The 25,187-nt window shown below is 52.3% G+C and overlaps 2 protein-coding genes across 4 annotated transcripts; one reads left to right on the top strand and one right to left on the bottom strand.

The window, feature by feature from the left end:
• Positions 1-902: 902 nt before the first annotated feature.
• CSTF1 (cleavage stimulation factor subunit 1) lies at positions 903-10,878 on the bottom strand. Of its 2 annotated transcripts, none has more exons than XM_040981280.1 (6): positions 10,742-10,878; positions 8,435-8,632; positions 6,997-7,274; positions 6,664-6,861; positions 5,116-5,506; positions 903-2,861 (listed from the first exon to the last, which is right to left on the bottom strand). In XM_040981280.1, the coding sequence occupies exons 2-6, from the start codon at positions 8,601-8,603 to the stop codon at positions 2,602-2,604; spliced, it is 1,296 nt and encodes a 431-aa protein (XP_040837214.1). In that variant the 5' UTR covers positions 8,604-8,632; positions 10,742-10,878; the 3' UTR covers positions 903-2,601. The 2 variants fall into 2 exon arrangements, with proteins under 2 accessions (XP_040837214.1, XP_040837213.1); XM_040981279.1 differs by lacking the exon at positions 10,742-10,878 and adding an exon at positions 10,575-10,661.
• A 179-nt stretch (positions 10,879-11,057) lies between these two features.
• On the top strand, positions 11,058-24,908 carry AURKA (aurora kinase A). 2 transcript variants are annotated; one of them, XM_040981282.1, is made up of 9 exons: positions 11,058-11,117; positions 12,856-12,902; positions 14,304-14,574; positions 16,899-16,953; positions 18,132-18,320; positions 19,058-19,196; positions 21,892-22,040; positions 24,002-24,176; positions 24,301-24,908. In XM_040981282.1, the coding sequence occupies exons 2-9, from the start codon at positions 12,861-12,863 to the stop codon at positions 24,481-24,483; spliced, it is 1,203 nt and encodes a 400-aa protein (XP_040837216.1). In that variant the 5' UTR covers positions 11,058-11,117; positions 12,856-12,860; the 3' UTR covers positions 24,484-24,908. The 2 variants fall into 2 exon arrangements, with proteins under 2 accessions (XP_040837216.1, XP_040837215.1); XM_040981281.1 differs by having other exon boundaries at positions 11,059-11,117; positions 18,129-18,320.
• Positions 24,909-25,187: the final 279 nt, after the last annotated feature.

Raw genomic sequence — 25,187 nt, forward strand, 5'->3', positions numbered from 1 at the left:
GTGTGTTTTTATTCTCACTATGCATCCGTGAGCCCATGCTTCTGAGTGCCATCCTGAAGTACTCAACATGGGAATTAACAAGTGTCTTCCAGACAATCTGCACTGGCTCCTACGAACCATCGGTGGCCACCACTGCCTGGACATGCCTTTAAACTCCCTCCCACGCTAATTTTTTTCCAAGCATGCTCAATTTGGGGTCAGGGCTCTGAGACGACAGCCTTTTTGTCCACAACCCCTTCTCTACCCAAGATTCCTGGTCATAGTCCCTTCACTTTCTGTAAGGCAGGTTTCTGTGAAGTGTACCTCCTTGCTTTTAAGGGCGGCATCTCCTGGGTGCTTTCTGGCCACTGGCTGAAGTCTCCAGGCCACGCACTCAAGAGAGCTCAGGCTTCCAGGAGGCGAGAAGCTGGCCTGACTGCCAGCAGACCTGCTGGAGTCTAGAGTTCCCTTGCTATGTCAGTTCTGCCAGCTATGTTAAAGATCCAAGCCAAACTCTACCCAAGTGTCTGTGAAAACGCCAAGTACCTGGTCTGCAATATATATTAGGAAACAGAAGTCTCCTGGGCGGCTGCTGCCTCTCTCCGGCACCCGTGGGTGCTCCTTAGCAAGGCCACAGCAGAGTGCACACTGGGCTCGTCCACCCGGCCCTTCCTACAGAAACCTAGAGCTGAAGCCAAGATAGTTTTTGCTGAAGGACCCGAAGAAATGAAATTCTACTCAAAGTCTTTAACCTTGCAAAGTAGAAGAGCAAAGGTATAGAGCTGAAGGTAACTCAACCTGACTTCCGGAACAAAGCATTAACCAGTGTAAGAACCACGCGAGGCATCACTGCTGAGACATGATGTTTAAATACGGAAATGTTCAGTCCAGCTTCCCCCAGCCCCAAATAAAGCAGCTTTAAATTATCCTGATATACAAGATGTTTATTTCAGAAGCCACACATCTTTGCAAGTAACACGAGGTGCATGTTTTTTATTCTGACCTGATGTCACTCCTCACGAGTGCAGGGTACAGTCAATGAGATGCAGATCCCGAGTCCATACGGACACTGCTGGCACTTAGCCCAGCTAAAACCTGGGGGTGACTTTCCAAGAGGGAAAAAGAAAACTATTTTGGCGATACATGAAGTATCCTGATCTTGTAAATATCAGTTCTGAAACACCTGGCCCACGACTGAACTCATTCTAAAGAAGCAGACATTATTTTAACTTACAAGCAATTGAGTAGAGCCAATAGAGGACATATAGCAACTGCAGTGTGGCCATTCCAGGACAAGAGCCAGGGCAGAATTCAGAAACGCTAAGGCTCTGTGTTATAGTTCATGGGTGAAAGACAGAAAAAGTAGTGGGGAGTTTGGGTTTCTTTTAATTTTACAAAGTAGCACCTATCGATAGCCAAGTTCAAATACCAGAGTGAGGACACCAAGGGAAGCCTGCCGTGGACCAGCAGACGGAGATCTCTGCGAATGAGGATTAACACGCTGTGATTTGTTATGTTTAGAACCTTTAAAACGGCTTCACAGACCAAGGAGTTACAACAACCCGCAGGGGTAGAGCGAAAAGCAGGATTCTTCCATGGCAACTTCAACAAGTTCCTGAAACATAAAGCAACTTGTTTCGCTTTAATCTACTTCCTGTTTATCAAATGATCCCAGATCATATTTCCAGGTCCTCTTCAACCTAGATCATGAGGTATTTGGTTTTTACGTTTCAGATGAGGAATTCAAAGTTGTTACAGAGGAATCCAGAGAATTAAGAATACCTCCTAAAAAGTTTCTGGAAATTTCTATAGATAGTTAACAACACACATCCCCAATGGGAAGTCACAGTTCTTGTTGCAGAGAACTGAAAAGACTGCAAGTTGGATAAAAACAGTCAGGCAGTACTGACCATTTGGAAGACATCTGCCGGCAAAACTGGGGCCCATCATGATCACGTTCCCCATTAAACTGGGGCCCATCACCCAAACTGGATTAGAACACAGTTCTGATCACGTTCCCCATTAAACTGGTACAATCTTTTACTAAACAAAGTAATGCAGGTCCTACAAGAGTAACATGCGAGGTGTGAGACAGCTCCTAGAAGCCATGGGGAAAACCGGCCATTAGTTCTACTGAAGTGAAAATGGAAATGAAACGAGATCTGAGCTTTATAAGAAATATGTCACTCCAGGAGAGAATCAGGGATTCTCAAAACTGGCTCCAGTGCGGCAGTGCTGCAGATCCTCGGAGCCAGCTGCCTGCTCACCCGGAAATGCATGAGGAGCAGGAGGGCAGGCTGACAAAAGGACCAACGAACAATCCTCAACAGACTCACTCGTGATCTGGAAAGCACTTTAATTCTCTATCTTTCGACAGCCAGTCCTGTATTTACAAGCCCAGGGAGATCACACTGGAATAATCAGTGAACGCACAACTGCACAGATCTGCTTCCCACTTTTTCCACCATGATTCTACATCAAGGTAAAAAAAGATTCTTTTGTACAAATCCACGGTTGTCAACAGAGGTGGCAGCCCAAGGTGCCACAGCTGGCACATGACTCACTCCTGCAGGTGGCAACAGGGCACAGGGCAGGAAGAGAAGGTCCACGCCCGAACGTGGCTCAGTCGGTGGTGGACCTGCGGTACCAGAAGCGCGCTCGGAAGTCGTCGCTGCAAGTCATGAAGCCGGGGTTGGTGGGCGAGTGCACGATGCAGCGCACAATGTTGTTGTGTCCCAGGGAGAGCAGGTTCCTCCGCTCGGCGGTCCTCGAGTCCCAGCAGCACAGGCTGATGGTCCGCTCATCCGGCAGCAGCACGTAGTCCTCGGTGTGGTTGAACACGGCCTGCGTCCGGTGCACCTGCCGGCCACTCAACCCCGCGCCTGCCGCAGAAACAAGAGGTTAGTGGCCTGTGCACAGGGCTAGCCTTCCGAGCTTGCCTCTCTCAATGCTGCAGACTTCTTAAACCCTTCACTGGGAAAAAAAAAATCTACTACAGTGTTACGCTTTGAAGAAAACAACCTCAAGGCGCCCCCTGAGGCAACACTGAAACCGTTCTGCTGTACTTATAGGCATAAGATGTATTGTCATACACAGAACTAGGAGCCCAGTGCTGTGACACAGCAAGTCACCAGCATTCTGTTCTGGAGCGCCACTTCAGGCCCCGGCTGCTCAGCTTCTGCTCCGGCTCCCTGCTAAGGCACACAGCACGCTGTGGAGGACCACAAGTTCTGTCACTCTGCCTTTGGAACAAATAAATATTGTTTACAAATATGAGACTGGTGTCATATATATAGATATATATACATTTATCATAGTTTAAAATAGCTTTATGCTAGGTATATTTTAAAAAGTTTTAAATTATTTATTTGGAAAGTAAAGCGCCTGGGGGCAGGAGAGGGAGAGAGGTGGGCAGGCAGGCACACGGAACTGCATTTGCTCCTCACACACCCACAGCGCAGGGCCAGGCTAGGGCAGCGGGAGCTCTGTGCAGCCCAGGCCTGCTGGAGGCCTTCGGCTGCCTTCCCACGTGTGCCAGCCGGCAGAGCAGTAGTCAGGACTCGTCCCACTGCTGCTCTGACACGGGACAGCAGCAGCCGCAGCGCTGGCCCTCGCTACACTTCCTCACATCTCCATCAGGAGCAAAGCAGCCCAAGTGCGTACTGACCACCTCTGCTCAGTGAACACATCCGCCTGTACAGAAAGCTTTCTTTCCTATGAACATGGTAAAACGTAAGTGTAAGAACACCCACTTTCTAAAAAGAGATTTTCACTGCTTTCTATCATGAAATATGTATTTTATGTTTAAAGTACCACATAAAACAGGGGCATGAAACTTTCTTGCTGCCAAGGGCCATTCGGATAATTGTATCATTTGTGGGCCATAGGCCTAAAAATTAGCCTGTTGTAAATTTTGAGTTCTGCCCAGCTGCCTTGGCAGGGCCAGACATTCTTTACATGATAGACAAATGTTAAAACTGCAAACATCTTCACTATCCGTCTTTAGGTGACTAGCCTTTCCAAATAGCTTGTTTTAGTGGAGAGTTCCAGTTTGCATCACAGACCACCACAAAGACCTGGGGAAACATTTGTAAGCTGCTAAGCATGCCAGCAGGCCACTCACGCCAGCTGGGTAGGCAGAGGCTGCCCCCTCAGGACAGGCAGCACCCCTCGGGGCAGGCAGCACCCCTCAGGGCAGGCAGCACCCCTCAGGACAGGCAGCACCCCTCAGGGTGGCAGCACCCCTCGGGACAGGCAGCACCCCTTAGGGCGGCAGCACCCCTCAGGGCAGGCAGCACCACTCAGGGCAGCAGCCTGGCCCACAGCGGCTCTCACACTGATGGACTGTCACAGCAGTGTTCATGGCGAAATGTCCCAACCAAACCCCTGAGAATTCTTCCCTGCTTACACACCAGAAACCAGGACGAGGGTGGAGAAGTAAGCTTGGGTGACAGGAGACCAATCTGGGAGGGTTACGCTGCACAAAATGGTTCCATCTGCTGCCAACTCTGCTACAAGCATGTTCTAGAAGATGCTAATTGGTAACGCCTGGCAGGGGCCCCTGACATGAGTCATTTTCCTCTGGGCAGTGCTGTACACTGGACACTGACACCCTCTCACACAGGGAGCCTGGACGTTTTGTGCTAAGCAACAACACTTGCTACAAGGCAAAGAATGACACACATTTTAATAATATTAAATAACCATCCCTCAACCCTCACTGCTCACAGTAACATTTAATTAGGTATGCTATCAAGAGCCCACAGCAAGCAGTGAGGCAGCTGGCAATCAGTGGGAATGCAAGAACGCCCTGCCTGCTCGCCTCCTTGCTACCTAGCTCCCGTGAGCTCCTCTGCTTCCCGAGGGGGCGGCCAGCCCTCTCCTCGCGCCCTGCTGGACGCAGTCACCGAGCCCCACCAGTGGCTGCTCCTCAGATCCGGAAGAACACAGGCTGCCTGTCTGAACAGGCCGCAGTGTGGAATACAGACGAGCTCCTAGCGGAGGCGCACGGACAAGGTGAAGTCAGGAAGCAGTGGCGCCCTCTCGCAGCCCTGAGGCTGTTTCCCGGCTCAGACTAACCTGTGCCGAATGGAAAGCACCACAGAAAACGCTCCAATGCACCAACTTCCGACATACCTGTGTATCTGACCAGCGTCCGTCCTGTTGATATTTCCCAAAGTTTTGCAACAGAGTCTTTTCCACTGGAGAGGATGTATTTAGAATTTTTGGAAAAGATGGCGGAACAAACTTCAGCCCCATCATGTGCTTTCTCAAAGGTGGTGATGCAGCGGTTCGAGACGCCGTCCCACAGCTTGATGCAGCCGTCCTTGCTGCCGGTCACGTACATGTTGGCGCTGGGGTTGTAGCTGACAGAGCAGATGGCGTCGGTGTGCTGGTCCTGGGGGTTGCAGGAGACGAAGCACTGGAAGGTGTTGATGTCGTAGAGGCGAAGCGTGGGGTGCTGAGTGCCCACCAGGATGAAGTCTCCGGAAGGGTGGAAGGAGATGGAGCGCAGCATCTCCGCTTCCTGTCGGGACGGACAGTAAGGTGAGTCACTCACCGCTCAACAACCAGATCCAAAGGAAATGTGGGAAACACCGAACTGACGCAAGAGAAGGCGTAAAGCAATGGTCAGGTTCCATACAAGCAGCAGAAGGAACCAAAGCACTTTCTGGAATCTACCACAGTATCACTGGAACAAAGATCTATTTACTGCTGAGCCCAAAGCTACCAAAACGAGCTTCATCCTTTGAAAGTGAGCATCAGGTGTACTCGGAGTACACTATTACCTGACACACTCATCCACGGCTACTGGATAAACTCAATTTGCACATAAAAATAGCTTCTTCAAGAAAATGTGGAGGGTCCAGTGCAATGGCCTAGTGGCTAAAGTCCTAGCCTTGCACATGCCAAGATCCCATATGGGCGCCGGTTCTAATCCTGGCTGCCCTGCTTCCCATCCTGCTCCCTGCTTGTGGCCTGGGAAAGCGCAGCCTAGGATGACCCAAGGCCTTGGGACCCTGTACCCGAGTGGAAGACTCGAAGAGGCTCGGGGCTCCTGGCTTTGGATTGGCTCAGCTCCAGCCGTTGCAGTAACTTGGCGAGGGAATCCATGGAAGGAAGATTGGAAGATCTTCCTCTCTTCCTCTCCTCCTCTCTGTGTATCTGACTTTCCAATAACAATTAAAAAAAAAGAAATGTAAACAAGGGTCTCACCCACTATCCCCAAATCCTTGACTCTTCCCATCCTGATCAACTATATAAACATCACTAACAAAATTAACAAATAAATAAGTAAATAAACAAATAAATAGCTTCTTCAATTGACTCAAGGATTGCTAGCTTTGTCTGACATAGCAGTTAACATTTCTGTGGTGCACAAAACCAGCCGCATTTCCGGCACACACTTGACGTAGCACTTGTGGGACACTGTTTTGGTTCCCATGAGCCACACTCCATCGAGGGCAGGTGTTCTTGTTCCAAGCCTGTTGTGTGACCTGTGACCCACGGCCGTGCTGACTGGCCAGGGGAAGCAAGCACACAGCAGCACGTGATCCATGCGCCAACTGGCACGCGTCCTGCAGCTCTGCCTTGTGGGACAATCACGCAAACATGTCTAAAAAGAAATCAGCTAAATGACAGCTTACAGTACTTCAGAAAATCTCCTTTCTAAACATTCCCAACCTGAATGTACTTGAAGGCCCGCTTTGCAGATGGTTTAGAATAGTCAAATAATTTCAGAGTGTAATCCCGTGAGCCAGAGGCTAATATCTGCTCTGTGGGGTGGAAGGCGAGACACGTGACTTCATCCACATGGTCGTACAGAGTTCGAATCACCGGGTGGTTTTCCATATTCTGCTGCGCTGTCTCATTCATCATGACCTAGACCAAGCAGATGTTAAAGGGACAGAGCTGTGAGTCAGACCACAGAATCTAACAGCGGTTTAAACTGGACCCTCGTTCTCGCAGGAGAGAACACCATAAGTCCAACCGCGAGCGCGGGCCTGGGACCCTCACCTCTATGGGCATGGCACTCTTGGCCAACATCCTTTCCGTGTCGAGTATTTTTATGGACGCATCCGCAGAGCCCGTGGCTATGAGCTGCCCATCTCTGCTATAGGTAGCCACACGGCACGGTCCTTTATGGGATGTGACGTAGCAGGTTTCGTACTCGGAAGCCTCTGGGGACATGGTCTGGACATCCGCATCAAACTCCAGGTCGATGCCTGTGCCGGGAGCGACGGTATCGGAACGGCCAATCGCATACTGAACTGCGGTGTCATCATTTTCCATTCCTGAGAGAAAGCAAAATGAGGGCATGACAAAAACACGTTTCCTTGAAAAGTCAGGACTTAGTTCTGAATCTAAAGTGACAGACGTAAATCAGTGTGACCCTACTGTCCCCGGGAGCTCCCACGCCGCAGTGGGGCAGGCGGAGGCGTCTCCACTGGCACTCCCCACTCCAGCCTCCAGCAGCGACCAAGGCAATGGTCTTGGGGTCGAGTACCCGCTGTGCCTCCATCCCAAACGCCTGCATTTCAGGACTGAAATCGTTTGGTGGCTGCTCTTGACCGCATTAAGTCAGCTACATGGTCAACATTAACATCAGTGAAATGTTTCTGGAAGAACACAGTATTTAAATAAACCTAACTTTTTTTTTAATCAAGGGCATGTTTTAAATTTAAAAATCGGCACACCTCACATAACCAATACTTTTATTAGTACAGCAAGAATTAGGACCATTGATGAAGAAGATAAAAGATGACCCTGAATTTTAAACACCCAGAGATAATAACATCACAGAATTAATCTTTCTTCATGTTATCCAACGCTTATTTTTCTTCTAAACAACAATGGATCCATATAAAGTGTCATGCTGTGACTCATTTACTCATTAACCGTAAGAATAAAAATCCCTCTGGGCTAATTGCTATCCATCTGGAGCATTTACCATGTTACACTAACTGTGCAGTTTTACAGGTACTTAATTCTGTATTGTCGGGCTGCCCAGTTGATATTTATTTTCTCAGGACAAAACGCTGCCCTTGGCATAGCAAGCCAAAGGGCAGAAACGTGCCTGGGGAGCCAGCATCCAACCGAGTGCTTTCCACTGGGCAAACACTGGGCTATTCTGATCTTGGGGACACCTGTAGCACTGCTTGCCGCTGGGCAGAGGGCATGGGGTGGCAAAGGACATGACTGTGTGGCAGAGCCAACTGCCAACTGAGGAAGGCTGGGGTGGGCAGTGGGACGACCTGGGCTGAGGACTCTGAGATGGCCTGTGAGCTGACCTGGAGGGAGGCCAGCAAGCCCAGACCGCAAGCACCTCCATGTCCTCCCCACGTGCATCTGGTTGCCCCTCAGGCCTGAACTCCACTCCTGGCACACATCTGCCACCGAGGGAAACAACGGTGCTGCTGCAGCTGCGTGCCCCCTGAAGCCCGCGCCCAGCTACCGAGCTTGATGAGGTGCAGCAGCTGCTCCGAGGGCGCGCACACAGACTGCGGCTTGATCTCGTTGATGAGCCCGTTGGCGATGCTGATGTAGCCGTCGTAGAGCAGCTGGCTGATGATGAGGTTGTAGAGCTGCTGCCGGTCCTTCAGGCCCACTTTGGTTCTGTACATGGTGGAGAGGAGGACCGCGTCCTGGCCAGCTGCAACGACATGGGGAAGTGAGGCAGAGGCATGGGGAGCCACAAAGGGGACACAGGGCTCCTGGGTCCGCCTCCCTGGTCAGTGGGCCCCTCAGAGAGGGGCTCCTCAGCCACAACTCAAAGCGCTCAGCACCCTGAAAACCACACTGATCAAACAGCATAGCCCTCATCAATATTCATTCCTTGTAGTTTGTATTCTTTTTTTTTTTAAGATTTATTTATTGTCAGATATACAGAGAGGAGGAGACAGAGAGGAAGATCTTCTGTCCGATGACTCACTCCCCAAGTGATCACAACGGCTGCTGCTGTGCCATCTGAAGCTAGGAGCCAGAAACTTCCTCCATGTCTCCTACATGGTGCAGGGTCCCAAGGCTTTGGGCTGTCCTCGACTGCTTTCCCAGGCCACAAGCAGGGAGCTGGATGGGAAGTGGAGCTGCCAGGATTAGAATTGGCACCCATGGGCCCGGCGCGGTGGCGCAGTGGTTAAGGTCCTCGCCTTGAACGCTCGGGATCCCATATGGGCGCCGGTTCTAGTCCCGGCAGCCCCACTTCCCATCCAGCTCCCTGCCTGTGGCCCGGGAAAGCAGTCGAGGATGGCCCAAAGCTTTGGGACCCTGCACCCGCGTGGGAGACCGGGAAGAGGCTCCTGGCTTCGGATCGGCATAGCATCGGCCGTTGCGCTCACTTGGGGAGTGAATCATCGGACGGAAGATCTTCCCCACTGTCTCTCCTCCTCTCTGTATATTTGACCTTGTAATAAAAAATAATAAAAATAAATCTTAAAAAATAAAAAAAAAGAATCGGCACCCATATGGGATCCCGGCAAGTTCAAGCAGAGGACTTTAGCCACTGGGCTACCACGCCGGGCCCACAGTGTGTATTCTTAACAGCAGCCCAGAAGCTCCCATTTCTTCGCTCAGCATGAGTCAGGGCTTGTGACAAACAGGCAGGACACTGTCCCTGCTATCCTGTCACAACTAGATCAGCTTCCATCACGGAGCCACGTTCACTCTTAGCACCTGTTTCAGGGCAACTGTGCCTGGGGACTCTTACTGTGTGATTTAGTTCATAAATAGATATCTATAGATAGAAAAAGATACAGCAAACACACTTTAAAATTTCTTTAAAATAATTGAAAGCATTGTGATTCAGATTGTATTTGCACACACATGACCACGTGTTGCATATCTGGGGCGCAGGACCCTGGTGCTGGTAACACCGGTCTGGAACTTCACTCCTGCAGGTGTGCCCGTGGGGCCCAAGAAATCAGAAGGGGAGAGAGCTGTCCGCTCCCCGACCCGGAGGCCTGGTGAACCCCGGGTCCCCAGAACAGGGAGACCCCAGTGCCCCTACGACAGGGCAACCCCGGGCCTGCAGGACAAGCAGACCTCAAACCCTCAGACTCCGAACCCCACCCAGGACAGGGAGACCCTGAACCCCCAGGACAGGCAGACCCCGGTTCTCAGGAGAGGCTACCCCGGCCCCCAGGACAGGGAGGCCCCAAACCCCCAGGACAGGGCAACCCCGGGCCCCCAGGACAAGCAGACCCCGAACCCCCGGACGGGAGACCTCGAACCCCCAGGACAGGCAGACCCCCGGTTCTCAGGAGAGGCTACCCCGGGCCTCCAGGACAGGCAGACCCCGAACCCCCAGGACAGGCAGAACCCGGGCCCCCAGGACAGGGAGAACCCGAACCCCAGAACAATGAGACCTCGGGTCCCCAGGACAGGAAGACCCGAGCCAGCACGGCCGACCGGAGGGGTGCGGGAGAGGCCCGGGGGCGCAGAGGAAGAGAGGGCGTGCAGGCCCAGCCCGGCACGGCGGGAACCTGTCACCTCACTCCCTTTCCCTCTGCCCGCCTCGACCCCCGGCCTTTACGCGGTCCCCCGAAGGGCACGGCCCACCACCCAGCCACGCCTGCCATGCCCCCGGAGCAACATACCCGCAAATAGAGCTCTCTCGCTTCCCGCGAGAAAAATGGAGGCGCCAATGCTGCCCAATCGATCGCTCCGAGCGCACGTTTGCTGCGCACGCGCGAAGGGCGCCACGCCGAGCGCGGCGCTATCGATGGGACCCTTTCTCGTTGGGACTCCTCGCCATCTTACTTACTGGCAGACTCGAGCGCTTCGTTCGCCAATTCCGACTTATCTCCTATGAGACGACCCTGACTCCCGGCGGCTGCAGTCTCACGAGCAAACACTTGACTCCGGAGAACCCAGCAGGTGCTAGAAGCCGAACTGCAGGAAGGGCCGTTGGCGCCAGCACTTCCGGGGCAAGTGCGCCTGCGCGCCGTCTGCGTCGGGGAACGTGCCTCCGGGCGTGGGGTTCACTGGGATCCAATTACAGAGCGCCCTGCTGTCGTTCGGGCCAATCAGCTTTCGGCCTGGAGGGTTTAACTCCTATTTAAAATGAAAACCCTTTGAATCCTAACGGCTGGTCACTGCGGGGTAGTCGGCGCCCGGGCGGCGGAGGAAGGAGTCCGCCGGTGGGTCGGCCGTGAGGGCCGGGCTTGGGGGCACAGGAGGTCGGGGGCGCCGGCCTTTGGGTGAGGAGCGGCCTTTGGGTCGGGGGCGCCGGCGCGAGGAGCCCGGCGCCCCCGGTCGCTCTTGTGGTCGGAGGCGGAAGCGAGTGGCTAGGTTTTGCATTCGGTATTTGGATGCGAGTGAGTCTTGGGGTTCGCAGGGCGAAGGCCTGGAGGGTCGAGGAAGTGACAGCCGTGTGTGTGTCTGTGTGTCTGACTCCCCAGGAGCTCCGGGCCGCCCCGTCGGGGTGTGTGTGACTCCCCAGGAGCTCCGGGCCGCCCCGTCTGGCAGTGCCGAGGCCCTCTCGGGAGTAGGAGCCCGGAGGCCGGTGTTGCGGGCCGGCAGGTGCGTGTGGGTCGTGTGCCCTTGCGGCTTCTGCTGATCGAGGCTAACGAACGCCCACTGGGGCCCGCCTAGCTGCAGCCCTTGACTTGCTCGTTTCCTGAATTCGAAGCTTCTCGGCAACCTGCTCGCTTCCCTGCCCGCTTCTTCTACCCTCGCACACCTTCACCGCCCTGCGAGCGTGTTACTGCATCCCGGGACCCGGAAAGCAAGGGCCTCTCGTCCGGTGCTTCCCGCGTCTGAACGGAGCCTCTGCCGAGAATTCTGGGTCCGAATCTGAACTCCGTTCTGCGTATTATGTGGCTAAGTTGAATCAATGAGAACAGAGGCCTGGAGCCTGTGCAATCTGGTTAGCTAAGACCAGAATGAAATGCCGGAACGAGCCCCGCTTGAGAGAAGGCCTCCTAGGAGAGGGAGCAGGTGTGCACAGGCCCTGCTGCCGGGGCTTGGAGAGGAGGAGGCGGCCGGACGCGAAAGGGTGGAAGTCCTGTGTAGGAGATAGGCTGAGGCACCAGGTCTGGTGTGGAGATGGGTTCTGTGTGTGCTGAGAGCCTGGAGGGTTTCCCCTTCCCAGTGTGGAGGTACCGGGTGAGTCTGAGCTCGGGATGCCTTCGTGCACCACCGGCAGAGGTGCTTGGAGGGGCAGTTGGGGTGCTTGTTGTCTGCTCCTGAGGGCCTGGGCTGCTGGTTGACCTCCGAGTCCCCCTCGTCAGAGGAGAGGGGTCCAGGCAGAAGGTGCGTTTGAGTTAAGCTGATAGAGGCTGGATGAGGCTCCTCAGAAGGCAGGTGGATGAGACATGGGGGTCCTAGCTGTCATTCCTAGGTCAAGCCAGACTCTCCGATTGCAAGAAATGAGGCCAGTTGAGTGGAGGGCTAAGATGGAACATGTAGTGAGGCAGCGGTGAATGTGGCAGCTGAGTGAAGGAAAGGGTTAGGCAGTGGTCGGCTCTTGCAGTGCTGCTAACATGGGCACTGGGCTGGAGTGGCCTCTCTAGGGCCAGTCCGGGGGCTGACTACGTGGGAATGCGAGGGCATCCTGATGAAGGGTGTAAGGTGGCAGGTGATCCAGTAGGCCATGTGTGACGGGAGATGCTGGAGTGGCACGTTGAGGCTGTCCCAGGGGGTGGGTAGGTGTCAGGGCAGGGGAGAGGTTGGCCCTCAGGGAGAGCGAAGAACTTGTATATTACTTTAGGTGAGGATGGGGCAGCTACTCTGCCCTGCTCAGTTGTGTTTGGACACACGGAAGTGTAAATGCTGTGCTAATGGAAGGCTTTTTGTCAGAGCTGTGACCTTGCTTAGAGTAAGGATGCTTTGGAACAGGTGACTTTATTTAAATAAAATGTTTTGCTTTTCCCTTAGGCATCATGGAAAGATCCAAGGAGAACTGCATTTCTGGGCCTATTAAGGTAAATAGAGTAACTGTGGTGGAGAGCCAGCTCACACCCCACCGAGTGCAGGAGTCTTGATGAGCTCGGCCGCTCCTGCTACGCTGCAGGAACCAGCGCCCGCATGGCCCAAGCCGGGGCCTTGAGGCTCTCATTAGCACGCAGCGGCCAGGGAGCATCAGCTCAGGTGGTGCACATTACAAAGCAGTCAGCTTGCATCTTAGCCAATCAGGTACAGAAGCGGATGGCTGCGATGAGCCGCGGCCAAAGCCTAGTGCTGCCCTGGGGTGCCATAGGCAGCTGCCTTGCCGCAGTCTGATGGAGCGTGATCGCTTCGGTGTTCACAGCACTTGGTCTCCTGTCTGGAATCGGTTCCTCCGGTTTGTAACTTGCTCATGCGTGCCTGAGCACCTGCTGTGTGTACGCACCATGCCTATTTCACAGGTAGTTGGTGTGATTTTTGGAAGCCGTATGTTCTCTTTGGAAGTCCTCATCCTGGGAGCTGCTGATGGGTTTTGGGCCTTGTCGAGCTGCAGAAAATCTCTCACCCCAGGATTTTCGTTAGATCAGCTCAAGGTTTCAAAGCGGGATAAACCAGTGGCCCCGGAAGTGCACTACTTACAGGCACGTCAGTATGTTTTAGTAAAACTCAAGGGTGCATTTGTTCCTTCTTTGTTGATATTCTTTCGGCATGAATTCGTTTTCTAAGTGCTTGGAAAATGAGACATGGACAAATTATAAGCTTATTGTAGGAAATTTAGCATATACTAAAATTTAGACTGTTCTAAAATTTAAGTATAACCATTGTTGGACATTTTCAGTTTTCAGTCTTATTTAAAAGCAGAGTTAAAGAGGGGAGGAGGGAGGTAGGGGTGGGCAAGGTAGTGGAGATGTACAGCTGTCATCTCTGAATCACTCCTCAAATAGCTGCAGCAGCCAGGGCTGGGCTGAGCAGAAGCCAGGAGCCAGGACTGCTTCTGTGTCTCCTGTGTGGGTACAGGGGCCCAGGCATGCTAGCAACAGCCGGATCGAAAGTGGAGCAGCTGGGTCTCCAGCCGGCGCCCATACGGGATTCCAGCGTCTTGGGGAGCCTTAGCATGCTATGCTGCGACACTGGCCTCTCTTTTAAGACACGTCAGTGGACTTGGGATTTAGCCTGAAGTCTTAGTGTTATGGCTCTTTGCTGAGTAGCAAGGTGTATGTTGCCAAAACTGAGGTTTTCGATAGTGCTCAGTGATAGGTGAGAGGTGCTGGGGGAGGAGCCGTCACTCGGACACAGGTTTGTGCTGACACCAACTGTCCTGCAAGTGTGGGGAAAGGGGGCTTTTCCCTTCTGGTGTTGGCAGCGACGGCATTGTTACCATGGAACAGAAACATGGTCAGGTCTCTGAGCGTCTGTCTCTGGTTTCTCTCCTCTCCTAGGCTCCCCTGCTTGGTGATGGCCCCAAGCGTGTCCCAGTGACACAGCATCCCGTCTCTGTGAGCAGTGGCCAGGCTGAGCGTGTCCTGTGTCCTTCAAACTCCTCCCAGCGGGTCCCTGCGCAGGCGCAGCGGCTCGTGGCCACCCAGAAGCCTGTGCAGAAACTGAAGCAAGTTCCAACGCAGGCCACCCTTGCGCCTCGCCCTGTCTCCAAGCCGCCGAGTAGCACCCCGAAGAGTGAGGCACCCCAGCTGCCCCCGCCGCCGGCACCTGGTAAATCCTCCCTGAGGCTCATGGATTCTTCTTTCCAGCTGCTGTTCAGGAAATACTTGTTAGATGTGCACTGCTTTTATTTATTGAAGATTTATTTGTTATTGGAAAGACAGATATACAGAGAGGAGGAGAGACAAAAATCTTCCATCCACTGGTTCATTCCCCAAATGCAACTTCTGGAGCTTAGCTGATCAGAGCCAGAAGCTCCTTCCCTGGGGTCTCCCACATATTGCTGGGTTCCAAGGCTTTGGCCATTCCCCAGTGCTTTCCTGAGGGAAAGCAGGAAAGCAGCTGATGGAAAGTGGAGCAGCCGGAAGATGCACCACACCCTATGGGATGCTGGCACTTGTAAGTGTAATATGAGCCAGCACCGTCACATGCGTAGCTTTTACATCACTGTCCACTGAGAGGACAACCGGTGTGCTACAAAAACAGACCCTGTCCCCCATGTTCCCGTCCTCTCTGAGGAATGGGGCAACCTGGCAGTCGGGCAACAGTGCCAATCCCATGTGCCTTCTGTTGCTTCTGAGGGAGCTGTAGTGTGAGGAGCTCATGACCAGGGCATTTGTGGAACTGAGGCAGTCAAGGTCTGGCGCTTGGGGAGGAAGTCTGAAGTGGATGGACGGAGACCGTGTTGGGCGAGGCCTCCCCGGGCACGGCTGCCTCGTTACGGAGTGGGCACGTTGGGGAGCTGTCGCAGGGCCGCTGTGAGCTGGCAGGAAGCTTGCTATGTGAGTGATGACTCGCAGAGCACAGAGGCTGCCCTGGAGGAGGCTGGCCGAGGTCAGGCCTGATGACGTGCCTGCTGGAGCGGGCTGGATGTTCCTTGCCCTGGCTTGCAGGCTCTGAGACGGGTGCTGCCTGCTCCTGTCCCTGCCAGCCCCCATGGCCGCTTCCTGAAGGCAGCTGGAGTGGCGACTCCGCTTCGCAGAGGAGTAAGCTGGGACTCCGAGCAGTTAATGTGTCCAGAAGCAGTGAGGACAGAGGGGCGCGCACCACGCCGCAAACATTTCTGATGCAGACCTGATAGAGCCAGGTGCTAGATTGGTCCGGAAGGGCAAGTGAAAAGGCTTTGGGAATTGCAGTGTAAGGAAAAAAAGAACTTCTGTTCACCCTCTGAAGATTGGAAAGTTGTGTCTGTCACTGAATGGACAGTACATAATTTAGCCAGACAAGTTGCCCTGATGACGTGTGTGCACACACAGGCGTCACACAGATACGAGGCTCAAGGGCCAGGTGGAATCCTGCTAAGCCATAACACCAGCTTTCCAGTGGGTGTCGCTACGCCTCCTCCAGCTCCCTGCTAATGTGACGGGAAAAGCAGTGGGAGATAGTCGAAGTGCCTGGTCCCCTGCCACTCACATGGGACACCCACTTGGAGTTCAGGCCCCTGGCTTCTGCTTGGCCCAGCTCTGGCTGTTGGGGTCATGTAGGAAGTGAACGATCTGTTAGAGGGAAGATCTCTCTGTCCTCTTCCTGCCCTCTCTAAGATCCACTTCAGTAGATGCGAGAAGGCGGGGCGAGGGGCAGATGATGGAATTGTTTTATTGCGCGCTGCAGCAAAGCTGGCAGGCAGTGCAGGTAAGCTCAGGCTGTCCTGTTGCGCGGGTGGGAGGGTGTGCCGCTGCAGCCCGACAGACACTTAGGAGGACATTTGGTAAGAGAAACCCTGCAGAGCTGCTCAGTCTCTGAAGTATCCAGCCCCAGACATCCCGAGAAGTCTAGCTTGGGTGGCGTGTTCTGGTCTCCGGCATCATTTGGCGGTTGTGTGTCCTCACTGCCATGGTCATTGTGAGTGAGTTGGCGAAGCGCTGATGGCGATATAATCCCCAGTTTGGACCTGCAGTCTAATTGTGAGTGGAGCAAACTGGCTGTTTCTAGGATGCAAGTGTCCCAGAGAGCTCTTGTTTGGGTGTTGAGGAACACGTGCTCCCCTGTTGTACAGCTGGGTTATTGTGCGTGTTGCTGAGTCGTTGGATTTTGTTTCTACACTTCGGGGTGTTTCTGCTTTGTTAGCTGTGTGGGCATGCAGTCCTGTGGCCGTGGCTGCCACCCTGCTGAGGGAAGATGAGAGGTGGTACCCTGGGTGGGTTGGCGGTGGCTTTAGGTGGGTCTGCAGCCTCTCAATGTGGTGCCCTCCCTGGAGCCCTGGGAGGTGGGTGAGGGGGCACCTGTCCTGTGATGACTGCTCACGGAGCAGCTGATTCATTTTTCGATTTCATCTTAGTTAATGCTTTAAGGTCACTTGATTCACCTGTGTTATGATTGTCTACCTTATTCTATATAATAATTCTAAAAGCAGATTTCAAACTTATTCCATACAGGAGCTAATCCTGAAAAGGGACCGGCATCAAGCCAGCAAAATGAAAAATCTAAAAAGTAAGCATTTTTAGTTTACAAGGTTCTGTGACAATTTTCTAGAATACATCATTTCGTTATAAATTGGGTGAAAGTTTGTTAGATTTCCAATCTTTAAAAAAAGTGAGTTTTTAAAATTGCTGTTCACAGATATTTTTTAAATTACATTTCAAATTTAGAGAAAACACGTTTGGCTGTGTGACAGTGAATGTGCTGTGTGCTTCTAGAAGGAGGTGGCCACTTGCCATGGTGTGTGTGCTGCTCATGGTTATAGAGCATGCAGGGTTGAAGAAGTGTGTCCTGGGCTCAGACTTGGATGGTGTGAACAACGATTACATTCGTTCTGTGTCATGGAGAGGTTGGCTAGCGTGTCTTCCCCAGGGATTTTTCTAAAAACTTCACTCAGTCTGTGAATTCTCTGGAATAGGGGAAAAGCCACACTTTTTAAAAATGATTTTATTTTTATTAGAAGGATACAGAGAGGAGAGAGGAATGTCTTCCATTTGCTGGTTCACTCCCTAAGTGGCCACAATGGCTGGAGCTGAGCCGATCCAAAGGCAGCAGCCCCTTCCAGGTCTCCCACGCGGGTGCAGGGTCCCAAGGCTTTGAGCTGTACTTGACTGCTTCCTAGACCACAGGCAGGGAGCAGGATGGGAAGCGGGGCTGCCGGGGTACAAACTGGTACCCATATGGGATCCTGGTGTGTGCAAGGCAAGTACTTGAGCCACTAGGCTACTGTGCTGGACCCGAGAAGCCACACTTTTTTTAAAAAATAAAGATTCCTCAGAAATTTCTTTGGAAACCAAACCGCATGGCTTTAAGCCTCAGCCTGTGGGGTCTAGCCTGGTTTCACTAATGGTGGTGATCCCATGTCCCCCCTCTGAATGGCTCTCCACACACTGTCTGCCTTTCAAGGTCGAGGCTGCGGTTCAGGTACCCTGTTTGGTGATCTTGGTGGTTATGCTTAATATCTGTGCTTCAGGGCATTTCCCAGTGTAAAGTCTGATTGCTTTTGTCATCACCAGTTCAGTTAGTGGCAGCCAAGGGCATCGGGTTTAATCTTTTCAATTCATTAAGAGTGGCTATTGCCCTGGTTCTTACCAAGGGTACATACTGGATGCTGTTTTAAATGTTAAATTATAAAATGTGTCTAAAGGTTGCTTTTCACAATCTAGAATATTTAATTTCCTTTCTAGAAGGCAGTGGACCTTGGATGATTTTGACATTGGTCGCCCACTGGGTAAAGGAAAGTTTGGTAATGTTTATTTGGCAAGAGAGAAAGAGAGCAAGTTTATCTTAGCTCTGAAAGTGCTGTTTAAAGCCCAGCTGGAGAAGGCCGGGGTGGAACATCAGCTCCGGAGGGAAGTGGAGATCCAGTCACACCTGCGGTGAGTGTGTGTGTGTGAGCGCAGGGCTCTGAGCCTGGCACAGTGAGTGTGTGAGCATGGGCCTGTGAGAGCTGGGCACAGCGAGTGTGAGTGTGTGAGCGCAGGGCCGTGAAAGCCAGGCACAGTGAGTGTGTGAGCATGGGCTGTGAGTCGGGCATGGTGAGTGTGTGAGTGTGGGCCCGTGAGAGCCAGGCACAGTGAGAGTGTGAGCATGGGCTGTGAGTCGGGCATGGTGAGTGTGTGAGTGTGGGCCCGTGAGAGCCAGGCACAGTGAGAGTATGAGCATGGGCCCGTGAGAGCTGGGCATGGTGAGTGTGAGTGTGCAAGCGTGGGCCTGGGAGAGCCTACCTGCTGGGACCACAGAGAGCTAGTGAGTGCATTGTTGGGTTTCAAGTGTGAATCAGATGCTCATCTTTGCAATCTGGCCCTACCAGGCCTGTGCTGCCTGTGCTGGGGGTGCTCGGGCCTGGGGTTTCCCCCTGCGCTAGCCTATGCCTGGCTGTGGTGCACATGGTCCCACATGGAGTCTTTATCTGAAATGGGTATTTATCTGAGTTTGCTGCCAGGAGTAAAGGGAAAGAAGGAATGATGTTAATTAAATCTGCATGGTGAGGTGCCGTGTGGATGTGTCTGGAGAAGCCTGAGTTTACAGTGGGCTTGTGCAAAGCTTAGTTTGATGTTGAATGCTAGTCTGTCAGCCCATGGCTGCACACCCAGCGTCTTGATTCGTGTTGCAGGCACCCCAACATCCTACGGCTCTACGGCTACTTCCAAGACGCCACCCGCGTTTACCTGATCCTGGAGTACGCGCCGCTGGGCACCGTCTACAGAGAGCTGCAAAGGCTGTCCCGGTTTGATGAGCAGAGAGCTGCCACCGTGAGTTACCATTCTGTCCTTTCTGCCTGTTCTCTGCAGTGGGCCCTTGGTTACACTAGAGTGGGCTTTACCTTCAAACTAGAGCCAGACAGTTCAGATGGAGTATGTGCAGATAAAAGCAGCTGCCTGCTAGAGTGTGTGGCTTGTTCGTTTTGAGGTTTTCTGTGGAAATGTGCCTAAGAATGGTGCTTTGTTTCAGATTTTGCAGAAGTTGGGAAGACAGTGCAGGTCTGCCTATACCTCATATGTGACCACTGTCCTGCATTAATGCAGCATGCTTGTCAAACCTGGCGACCAACAGAAGCATGACTGCTCACTGAGGTCGTGCGTCCTGCAGGTTCTTCAGCGTCTGTGTGGTTTGGTTGGTCCCCTGACTGGGGCTTCTCTGCTGGGCAGGGGCCATCTTCCTCTTCCCACACTGCCTTTCAGTGGAGGGCAGAGGAGCTACCGGAGTTACTTGCAGTTCTGCATCATAGATTTAGCTGTTATCCCTTACTGATTTCATGTATTTTAAAATGTAGACTCGGGGATATTTTTTTCATACTTTGAGTTACCTAGTTCTGTTTCATTTGGTTGCTTATTTTGTCTCCGCTTTGGCCATCGGAAGATTTCTTTCTTAGGATTGCTTGCAAGCCATCGCTATAGGTGGGTTTTTGGAGGGTTTGGAGGGTTGACAGACCTCCAGTACTAACTAGTTATCCATTCCTTGATTGCTTTTATTGGCAATTTTTTTGTTTTTTAGATTTATTTTTAGATTTTTGTTGGAAAGAGACTTGGAGAGGTCCTACATTTGCTGGTTTGCTGCCCACATGTTAGTATTGGCTGAAGCTTAGCTGACTGAGGCTAGGGGTGGGGAGCTTCTTCTGGGTCACCCATGTGGGTGCAGGGTCCCGAGAACTTAGGCCATCCACCACTGCCTTCCCAGGACATAAGCAGGGAGCAGGATTAGAAAGGAACAGCTGGGACACTCTGACACCCAAATGGGATGGTGGCTCTATAGGTGGAGGCGTAGCCTACTACACCGTGGTGCCAGCTCCTGGTCATGTGTTAAAAACGAAGGTTGAAGCTGGCTCTCTTCATTGCTATGGGGGTGTCAGTTTTTCTTCTCTCAAGCTCCATGAGCTCATCCTGACGTTGCCGTCTCAGATCCACACCTTGTGGGCCATCTTGGCTTGGCCCTGGCTTCTCTGTACGCTGCTGCTCTGACAGTGAGAAAGCTGGGTTTCCGACGCTGTCTTGGGCTTACCCAACTCAAGTGTGCACATGATTGTACCAGGATCGTTAACATTTGCCCCGTGGGAAACGTCGCCAACCAGAGTAGCTTGTGGGTGCTTTCCTGCAGGTTCTTCTGTCTTGGTTCAGTTCAGACTTCACTCATATCCACAGATAGTCTCCACTTTCTCTGTGTACTCAGTGAGGTGGCTTGAGGTTTGTAACTTGGTTAACTAGTCTGGGACCCCTTGACCTAAGTGTTTTCCTTTTAAACCCACTTATAGTAAGGTTCACTTTTTGTATGATGAAGTTCTCTGGATAAGGGCGTCATGCTGCGCAGCTGCCATTGCAGTGGGGTCTCTGGCCTGGCACCTCCTCTGCCCAGTCGGTAGCAACCACTGCTCTGTTGGGTGTAGTTCTGGATAATTGGCATCAGAGCGGCCTGCAGCCTTTTTGAAGTGGTTTCTTCTCTTAGCGATGTGCATTTTGGAATCATCTGTTTCTTCCGTGGGCTTGCCAGCTCATCTGTTATTGATGAGTATGGTTCCTCGTCTCACTAGATTCAGCACCCGAGTTTCGTGTTTTGCTCATTGTAGTAGCTGAGGAGTGGTATCTCTTTGTTTAATTTGCAGTTTCATTATGATGTTGACATCTTGTCATGCACGTCTTTGAGACATATTTGGGGTGTGTTGCCATTATTATTGTTAAAATATTTCATCTGAAAATGTCATTCTGTGGTTCACTCCACAGGTGCCTGTAACTATAAGCAAGGTTGAGCCAGACAGAGCCAGGAGCTGGACCTGGGCCTGCTTGGAGCAAGCACTTGAGCTGCCCTCTGCAGTGGCTTTGCCCACCACACCGATGCCAGCCTCTCCATCCCTTTTACGATGGGCACGATTCATTGATGAGAGTGTAGATGTCTTGGGGCCCCATCCCACTCCCAGCTCTGCTGCATTGACTTAAGTTGTAGCATTTTGAGGGGGAACACATGTAAAGTTAGCATTATTCATTGTACAGTGTATCTGTTTATTGTTTGGAGTAACATTTTCCGCAAAATTTTGATGTATTTAGCTTTAAATCTTTTGTTCTACAATGGTGTTAATTTTGAAAATGGGAACTGACCGTACTTGAAAGCGTTAAGCTCTTGAAGCATTGCTTGTGCATTAGAATTCCTGGCTTGTGCCGCTCTTGAGCACTGCTTAGTGCTTCGCCACCGGGCCGGGAATCGCTGCGGGAAGCGACAGTTGCGGCTCGGCCTCAGTGCCTTCTCGGTCCCTGGGCATCACATGAGCTGTCTCGGCAAGGAGCTGGCTGCGCACCCAGTGCACACAAGTCGGGGCTATTGCCTTTCATTGGGTTTGTGTCTTATTTCTTCAATCTCCGCCATACACGTCCCTTGCTGAGTCTCCCTTTCAGGAGAGGTGTTGACTAGTAACTTGCATTACTTCATTCCTAAAACAGACTTTTAATGTTTTTTAATTAGTATATCACCGAATTGGCAAATGCCCTGTCCTACTGCCATTCCAAGAGAGTTATCCATAGAGATATTAAACCGGAGAACCTGCTGCTTGGGTCAGCTGGAGAGCTGAAGATTGCAGACTTCGGGTGGTCGGTACACGCCCCGTCCTCCAGGTGGGTGACCTCAGCGCTGACGCTTGTTGCTCTGAGCAGGAGCCAAGTTCATGTGGGTTTTGTATGAGGCTGGGCAGAGTAACTTAGGCCTGGTAACGACCCTCGGGCCTTCAGGATGATCTCATTCTCTAGCTGTTTGGGGCTGTCAGTAGTGCTCTGTGTTTGGGGGTGAAGATGGGCGAAGGGGGCAGGTGAGCCAGCAGACCAGTGTGTGGCACAAGGGAGGAGCCCCTGGGCTGAGAGGCTGGGCCTGCAGGGGTGCAGTGCGGCAGACACCCTGGTAGTTGGCTGGAGTTCTAGAAGGCAGCATATCTATCTTGCAGTAAGATATTTTGTCTGGGAATGTGGAAATACTTCCAAGTTCAATGGAGACTAGAACCAGCACCCATATGGGATCCTGGAGAGTGCAAGGCAAAGACTTTAGCTGCTATGCTAGTACACTGGGCCCATAAAGCTAGTTTAAAAAAAAATTATGCCGGAGCCTCGTGTTGTGTGTACGGGCTGATCTTGGACCTGTGGCAGCAGCATACCATACGGGCACTAGTTTGTATCCCAGCTTTCTATTTCCCATCTGGCTCCCTAGTTACAACCTGGAAACGTGGTGTAGGATGGCCCTGCACCTGCGTGGGAGACCCCACGCAGCCCCTGGCCTTGGATTGGCTCAGCTCCAGCTATCTGCTGGTTGGAGTGAACTAGCAGATGGAAGACCTGTTTCTTTCTCTCTGTAAATCTGCCTTCCAAGTAAATAAAGTATTTATAAAAAGTTTTTATGTGGCCTGAGAGTTGCAGGGATGCCTGTCTATTACACACACCACTTCTGATTATTTCCATCAAGGCATTGCATCTATTGGAGTCTCATTTTCTTTTTAGTGGGGGCACTTGTTCCCAGTGAGACAAACGAGAGATTCTAGGTTTCATGGTTCGCAGGATTGTTTAGGTCTCCAACTTACCCTGTCTTGTGGTGTCACCGTGGTAGAAAAGGTAGCGTTTGTCCTGTGCAGTCCTCCGAGGGAACACTGCTGGCCGTTTTCCCGCCACGCAGGTGGTGCTGCGGCCAGTCCTTGGTCCTGTGCACAGTTTCTGTTGGTGTCAGTGTGCAGGCCCACGTCCCTGCTTGCTTGCCGGGACACGCCTGCATTCACTGGGCCAGACACAGCTGGACAAAGTCCCCGCTCTGTCACAGACCTCCCAGGCCACTGTTGGCTGAGTGGCGGCCACCCTGCCTATGAAGACAGAATAAAAACACTGGCTTGGCAGCCACTGGTAGATCTGTGTACACTTGCATTCGACAGTTGCCAATGTTTCACCACACTGACTGCGCTGATTTTTGGTGATTTTTTTTCAGGGCAGAGAACAGAGGGAGAGGACAGTATACCATCTTTGGGCTCATTCCCCAGAGGCTGCAACAGCTCCAGCTGAAGCCAGGAGCCAGGGACTCCCCGCGGGCTCCCATGTGGGTAGCGGGGGCCAAAGCACTTCAGCTGGATTGGAAGTGGAACAGCCAGGATGAGAAGCAGTGCTCAGAAGGGATGCTGGCATTGCAGGCTGTGCCACTAGCTGGCCCCTTTGGTGAATGTTTGAATATAAGTTGCGAATGTGATGCTTGTTCATTGAGCACTGCAGTATACATCTCCTCAAAATCAGGATACTCGTCTGTAATCATATGTGGTCAGTCTTAAGAAAATTAAATAGTTAAACCCACTATTTTTCCATGTTTGTTTCAGCAGGGGTCCATGGAATTTGATAGGTGATTTTTTTTTTCGATTATTTCCCTGAGTCAGGCTGTTCTAGGAGGTCTTGGAACAGTTAGGAGCAGCCTGGCTGCCGCAGGGCTTGTTCCGCTTGCTGCGTGGAGCTGGGATGTGCAGTGCCCACCTTAGCACTGGGTCTGGCCTAGGAGACTGCATGTTCCATTCATGCTTTTTGAGCCATCAGCGAGCCTCCCCACTGTCTGTGTTCAGGAGGACCACCCTGTGCGGCACGCTGGACTACCTGCCCCCCGAGATGATCGAAGGCTGCATGCATGACGAGAAGGTGGACCTCTGGAGCCTGGGAGTCCTGTGCTACGAGTTCTTGGTGGGGAAGCCTCCTTTTGAGGCCAACACGTACCAGGAGACCTACAGACGCATATCACGGGTAAGCCCTAATGGCAGAGGAACTGGCACCTGCCATGGGTTCTTCCCTCAGGAGCCTGGGCACGATCTGTGGCCTGAGGATGTGGACTATGCGTAGTCTCATCTGTTTGTGATGCTTGTTCCAGGTTGAATTCACATTCCCCGACTTTGTGACTGAGGGAGCAAGGGACCTCATTTCCAGACTGTTGAAGCACAGCCCCAGCCACAGGCCCACCCTGACGGAAGTTCTCGAGCACCCCTGGGTCACAGCCAAGTCAACAAAGCCCTCCAGCTGCCCAAACAAAGAGCCTGCTGGCAAGCAGTCATAATCCCACGGGGCGGAACGGTTGAGCCAGGGCTGCTGCGGAGCCCATCTGCCAGGAACACGCTGTGACTCTCGTGCAGAGCATGACGGGAAGCGCTGTGTCTGGACCAGCAGTACCACAGCCTCCTGCTCAGTGAGCTCTGCTTCAGGGTCAGAGTAGCCACAAGCGTGGTGCGACGGCTGCTGATTTCCTGATCAGGAGGCGAGTACTGACCACTCACCAGAACCTGCACTGCACAAGGTGACCTGTGGGAAACAATTTGGTGTCTGCTTGTGGGGCATGTGACCACATGCCCCGACTTAATTGGCTACATGGCAATCTTGCAAGTACCTGAGTGTGTGTGTAACTTATTGGGTAGCCAAACCCGCTAATGCTGTTGGAATGAATCTGTGATTCTTTTAAGTGTTAAAATAAAGACTCGAGACTCGCAGCTTTCCTCGGTGCTCTTGCATGAGCTATGGCCCTGGTCCTCAGGCACTTTGTGAACGGAAACACCTGCTCTACCTCGCTGTCAGGACTCACTTGGGACATGGAAGAGACTAAGTGTCTTGGAGCCATCTTAAATGTTCAGGGTGTTCTTCTCTGCATTGGAGTTATGGCATATGTGTAAACTCTAAATATACAACTAAATGTCTACCTGGAGTGCCTGAGTAATTCTTTCTCCTGCCCGTACACTGCTAGTCTGGAACATAGCTGGCGCCCTGAGA

Source organism: Ochotona curzoniae, unplaced genomic scaffold, assembly GCF_017591425.1.
Source record: "Ochotona curzoniae isolate NIBS_2020 unplaced genomic scaffold, NIBS_Ocur_1.0 contig_3520, whole genome shotgun sequence".
NCBI classification, from domain to species: domain Eukaryota; kingdom Metazoa; phylum Chordata; class Mammalia; order Lagomorpha; family Ochotonidae; genus Ochotona; species Ochotona curzoniae.

Coding starts and splice junctions, on each gene's coding strand:
- CSTF1 (XM_040981280.1), bottom strand. CDS start 8,603: ATGTACAGAACCAAAGTGGGCCTGAAGGACCGGCAGCAGCTCTACAAC. Junction 7,275..8,434: donor GCTGCACCTCATCAAGCTCG/GTAGCTGGGCGC, acceptor GCTTTCTCTCAG/GAATGGAAAATGATGACACC. Junction 6,862..6,996: donor AGAGTGCCATGCCCATAGAG/GTGAGGGTCCCA, acceptor TGCTTGGTCTAG/GTCATGATGAATGAGACAGC.
- AURKA (XM_040981281.1), top strand. CDS start 12,861: ATGGAAAGATCCAAGGAGAACTGCATTTCTGGGCCTATTAAG. Junction 12,903..14,303: donor GCATTTCTGGGCCTATTAAG/GTAAATAGAGTA, acceptor CTCCTCTCCTAG/GCTCCCCTGCTTGGTGATGG. Junction 16,954..18,128: donor CAAAATGAAAAATCTAAAAA/GTAAGCATTTTT, acceptor TTTCCTTTCTAG/AAGGCAGTGGACCTTGGATG.